This window comes from Berghia stephanieae, chromosome 8 (genome assembly GCF_034508935.2).
Source record: "Berghia stephanieae isolate SIO BIC M18660-M18661 chromosome 8, UCSD_Bste_1.3, whole genome shotgun sequence".
Classification (NCBI taxonomy): domain Eukaryota; kingdom Metazoa; phylum Mollusca; class Gastropoda; order Nudibranchia; family Aeolidiidae; genus Berghia; species Berghia stephanieae.
The window spans coordinates 2,443,024-2,448,023 of NC_088367.1; the positions used below are offsets into that span (position 1 = coordinate 2,443,024).

The 5,000-nt window shown below is 41.3% G+C and overlaps 2 protein-coding genes across 21 annotated transcripts in view; one reads left to right on the forward strand and one right to left on the reverse strand.

The window, feature by feature from the left end:
- Positions 1-5,000, forward strand: part of LOC144978020 (twitchin-like) — a 159,467-nt gene that overhangs the window by 26,275 nt on the left and 128,192 nt on the right. For all 13 annotated transcript variants that reach the window (XM_078923458.1, XM_078923457.1, XM_078923469.1 and 10 more), the window contains one exon: positions 310-449. In XM_078923458.1, the coding sequence (XP_078779584.1) occupies positions 310-449 (140 nt within the window). The remainder of the gene's footprint in view (positions 1-309; positions 450-5,000) is intronic.
- Positions 1-5,000, reverse strand: part of LOC144978023 (uncharacterized) — a 20,588-nt gene that overhangs the window by 563 nt on the left and 15,025 nt on the right. For all 8 annotated transcript variants that reach the window (XM_078923482.1, XM_078923481.1, XM_078923478.1 and 5 more), the window contains 3 exons: positions 4,077-4,291; positions 1,708-3,144; positions 1-1,078 (listed from right to left, as the gene is read on the reverse strand). The exon at positions 1-1,078 is cut by the window's left edge and continues 563 nt beyond it. In XM_078923482.1, the coding sequence (XP_078779608.1) occupies positions 901-1,078; positions 1,708-3,144; positions 4,077-4,291 (1,830 nt within the window). In that variant the 3' untranslated portion in view covers positions 1-900. The remainder of the gene's footprint in view (positions 1,079-1,707; positions 3,145-4,076; positions 4,292-5,000) is intronic.

Consider the following 5,000-nt stretch of genomic DNA (forward strand, 5'->3'; position numbering starts at 1 on the left):
TTGAGTCCTCGGAAAAGTCTCTTTACTCACACTCTCTCACTCTACTCAAGTGTAAAATGAGTACCTGGCCATTAACAGCGTTGTCTCTGTTGGGGAAAAAATTGTAAAATCGCCTAATAGGCGGCATGTCTCGTTAAACATTTATGTTGCGCGTTGCTGTTGACCTTTTGCAAATTGCTTAAAGCACGTATAGTGGATATTGCGCTATATACAGCTCAAATCTCAAGAGATAAAATGATGATTAATATCACTTTAGAATGTTTTGCAATACAAGAAATATTATTCTTTTTTTCGTATTTGCTTTTTCAGCCAAGGAGCCGGAATATCACTTTACCCAGAAACTTCCAGAAGTCTTGGACATCAAGAGAAAGAAAGCCGGTATGCTGGAGGCATTCCTTTCGGACACGAGGGCAAGGGTGAAATGGTACAAGAATGGAGAACCCATCGAGGTGAGTGAATACTCCTCCTACGAATATCTACCGATTTAAATTACTCTCATTTTGGCAAAAACTCTCAAACCTGGGACTTTAATTGGGACCTCGCGATGTGCCAACTTGAAGGTTTTTTTTACCAAGATGAGGGGCAGCGTGGCTCAGCGGTACGGTCGGTGCTTCGTACCCGGATGGTACTGAGTTCAATCACCTGTCGCTACATTGTGTGGCCTTGAGCAAGTCACCTCGCCCTAGCTCAATTTGCGGCGCTGCACTGAGGTTGTTCCAGTCTTCTCTTGGAATAGATCCTAAAAAAAAGTCAAATTTTCCCTATGGGATGAATAGATGGAATTTTACTTATTTTATTTTTATTTAAATTGATCGATATTCGAAGGACGAGTCTTCTGGTCTAAATTTTAAATACGTGTTTTGTTTTGTTTTGTTTTTAAGTTCAGCCGTGTACTTCCGTTCACTTCACTCTTTTCCGCCTTCCCTTGGAGGGCAGGAGAGTCGTGTAGCCTGCATCGTGCCTCAAAGCAAACACATACTCATCCTCCTCATTGCCTCCTGCCTCTCCAGCATACAGTGCCTCCTCTCCTGTCGTATGGGCTCGTCTCTTTGTCCCTCCTCTATGTCTGCGAGTGTGTCTGAAATGAGTTTAGAGATAGAAATAATATTATACTCAAAAGGTTGTCATTCTTATTTCATTTGGTATATTGCTCTCTCTCTCTCTCTCTCTCTCTCTCTCTCTCTCTCTCTCTCTCTCTTTCTCTCTTTCTCTCTCTCTCTCTCTCTCTCTCTCTCTCTTCTCCCTCTCTTATGGCTAACCCACACCGGAGACTGACTCCGACGACCCGGCACTGCCGTCCTCTACCGTCTTCCGGATTTAGACTTCGGACACAGACAAAATATAAAGAGAAGAGCCGCTTGACCTACCCATACGAAGCTCGAAAAAAAAACGACAGAGGACGTCGGGTACTTGTCATGGGTAGGTCTAGCGGCTCGTATCTTTATTCTTAGTGATTTGTCCGTGCCCGACGTCTTTAACAATGTTAAAATCAGACCTGCTTATATGTAAACGTTTCTTGAAATCATTTTGATAGGTCATCTACAAAGTATTCTCTTGTCATAGTTAAAAGGAATGCTTACTTTAACGATATATTCTATTTCAAAATTACATAGAGATATTTTTGCTGGAACTCGCTAACTTTGTGAATTATAATTACATAATATGAATTGAACTCCTTTTATAATAATGTATTTACAAACGACATACCGTTTGTTGTAACTGGGGTGGATGTTTCCTGCCGACATGTACCGTGGCAAATGCGGGGCAACTGTGAATTTTGCCTTGGACTTCAGATGAGGCAAAGACATTGATTTCTTCCTCAGAGCATCTTGCTTCGCGGCAAGTTTCTCCAAATCTTTCAGGTTTGTCTCCAGGTGCTTCTTTAGCTTCGGCCTATTCGGCCTCCACTCTCGTTTCTCATCTTCCATCTTCAAAAGCATACGGTCCTTTCCGGCTTTTGCTTCGTAGACTCGCATCCTTTCTTTGTTGTCGCCGATTTGATCTTTGGGCGGTGGGATGAATTTGTCCCTGTTCTTCGGTGCAAAAAACCACTGGAGTATATTTCCAATGGAGGCAAGGCTTCCCTCGGGGACGCTTCTTTCTTTCCATAGAATATCCTTAATTTGCTGCATCTGCGGATATTCTGGGAGCCGCAGTTTGTTGAGCCAATCATTGTGGATGATGAAAAGGGTTCGATACTTTTTTCTTGGGTAGTAAAAAAGCGATGATCGTATCGCAATCCGTGTCTTGAATACTTGTTTATCCGGGTATTCGTCCAAAATCATTCCGTTCACAAAAAGGATATGATCGTTAAACGATAACCCGGTTTTCATTTCGATTCTCATGAGGAAAGTAGCAAGTGATTCTTTACGATGAGTTAGAAGTTTATAGATCGTATTTTGTGGACTGTGTACGAAAACGGGATATTGCCTCAATACTAATTCGATTGGAATTTTGTACTCGTCGATCACGTCCACGATGCGTTTGTTGTTAGGGAGTCGGCATCCGTCCACGTCGAAATCGTAAAGAGAAGCGTTAGGCACGCCAACTCGTTCAAGTGTGTCTTTCACAGATTTTATGGTTCTATTTGGAGCGACTTTGAGCAGTTCTGTGACTCCCTGTCCAAATTGGAATTTGAGAGGTACGCCGTAGAGCATATCGTCGTCGTGTTTGATTCTACTAACGTCCAATTTAACGAATTGACTGCGACTCGAAGAAACATCTCCGACGGAATCCGAAAAGTCAATGGTCATTGAATTATGACGTATCAGTCTCATGACGTTTACCGGATATCCCGTCATGCCATGGAGTTTGAGCACAACTGCTGACCAGCGGTCGAATTTGGACACGAGGATGTTATGCTGACGGCCATTATCTAAAAGAACCGGTACTTTTTGAATGGCCATGTCATGAGCCAGCCCAATTGTGGACATTCTAAGGACATGTCCTTCGTCGATGTTGTAGAATCCAAGGCAAGTGTTCCAATCAATGACTCTGGAGCCGAGATATAGCACAAGAGTGTGTTTGGGAAGGAAAAGCTCGTATAAGCGTACTACATCGGTGACATTCTGGCTAACTGTTCGTCTTAGAATGCTGGCGATGATAGATAACCCAGTGGTACACGGATCAACGTATAGATGATACCTGAAAATGGAATAAAACAACCTGGAATAACTTTCTTGTTATCATTTACATCAATACTATCACAATTATCGACTAGAAATTGATCAAGACAATGAGACTACCTATAGAAACAGAAATAGAGAGGGTTTAGAGATATAATATAGATTCCCTTTATTCATCCCATAGGAGAAATTTGTCTTTAGGGTCTATTCCAAGGGAAGACTGTAATAACCCAGGGGTCAGCCGTTGTGCAGCGCCGCAAATTGAGCCAAGGGAGATGACTTGCTCAAGGCCACACAACGCAGCGGCGGATGATCGAACTCAGTACCTTCCGGGTACAAAGCAAAGACCGTACTCCTTAGCCACGCTACCCCCCAATGGTGGAAGTAACAATTTCTTATGATATCTCTGTAAGATTTCTAACATCAAACTAAAATAACATTCATGCAAACAAAATTAATAGCATTAAGTTTATAAACATTATTCTCACACCAAAAGACAAAAGCCATACCACAATTATCCATTTTCAATCCAATATATCATGCCTTTTTGGCAAACTTTGGCTTTATGCGGCTTTGTTGTCTAATCGTATGACAATCAGATTGAGAACTTTTTTATCGAAATTTCGATATTCCCACTGTTGACGACTCAAAATTGAATCCTTTGGAAAAACTATTTACAAGGATTTTCTAACGGCTTATTCTTTTTCTCGGGATCAAATTTTATTCCGATCCGAGTGTCATACCACTAGACCACATAGCCGCACGCTATTGTTAACAAACAAACAACCATGCTAGTCCGACCACATTTGAAGGTGGATCACAAAATCTATGTTTTGATTGGACAAAAATCGATCTCCTGATAAACTACTTACTTTTTACCCCAAAACGTTTCCTCATCACAAAATCTATGTTTTGATTGGACAAAAATCGATCTCCTGATAAACTACTTACTTTTTACCCCAAAACGTTTCCACATGAACCATAATATTGTTGACGAGGCTGAGTAGAGCGAATATGGTGCTGCCGTGTACAAGACGATATTCGAATAGGTACCGTGTATTTTCCATCGGTCTGTCCCTGTAGAGGAGGTCAATCTGACCTGCTGGGTATCCTCTCTCTGTCTGGAGGCGTCCCTTCAGTTCCAGCACGGTCATTGTCAGGTCAACCTGTTCATTAACACAAACGTATATTATATATCAATTAAACTTAATTGGATTCAACAGTCTGATGTCACGCTGGCCCAGCAACGAGCAGCCTGGTTCTAAACAAAGAAAATTTGTACTTTGTATTCTTCATGCTGGCTAGAATTTTATCACATGTCATGTGATCAGAATATATTAAAGTCAAAACATGATCAGATATATAATGTTTTTCACCTCTGGATACACTTTAATGCTCGTCGGAGACGCATTTCAGAAGGGCGTACGCCATTGTTCCGATAGTTTAGAACCAGTTACTAAGTTACTATGCGTCATTAAGAGTGACGTGACGTCACGACTGTTGAAGCCTATTAACCATTCCCTGAATGGGAAATAGAAAAATATCTTTAGCATAATGGATACCACGTGATATGTTCAGTTGTTTTGCTGGGTTTTTTAAAATTCATTATTTATCAAGACAGAATGTGGTAGATATAAACAGAAAGGCACTGCAAGACTTCGATGTTACAAATATTGTCAAAAACTCTCAAACCTGAGACCTCCGGAGGGTAGCTTCAGCTTCTAATGGTTCTATCCCACATCGGGTACATGTTGGACAGGTGAAAAGTCCCCACTGGTGAAGCGGAGGGCTAATTGGCTTTATTGATTGACATTTATTGAACGTTAATATGACATAGAATAATGATGGCTATGGGGTGAAACAATCGACACGTTA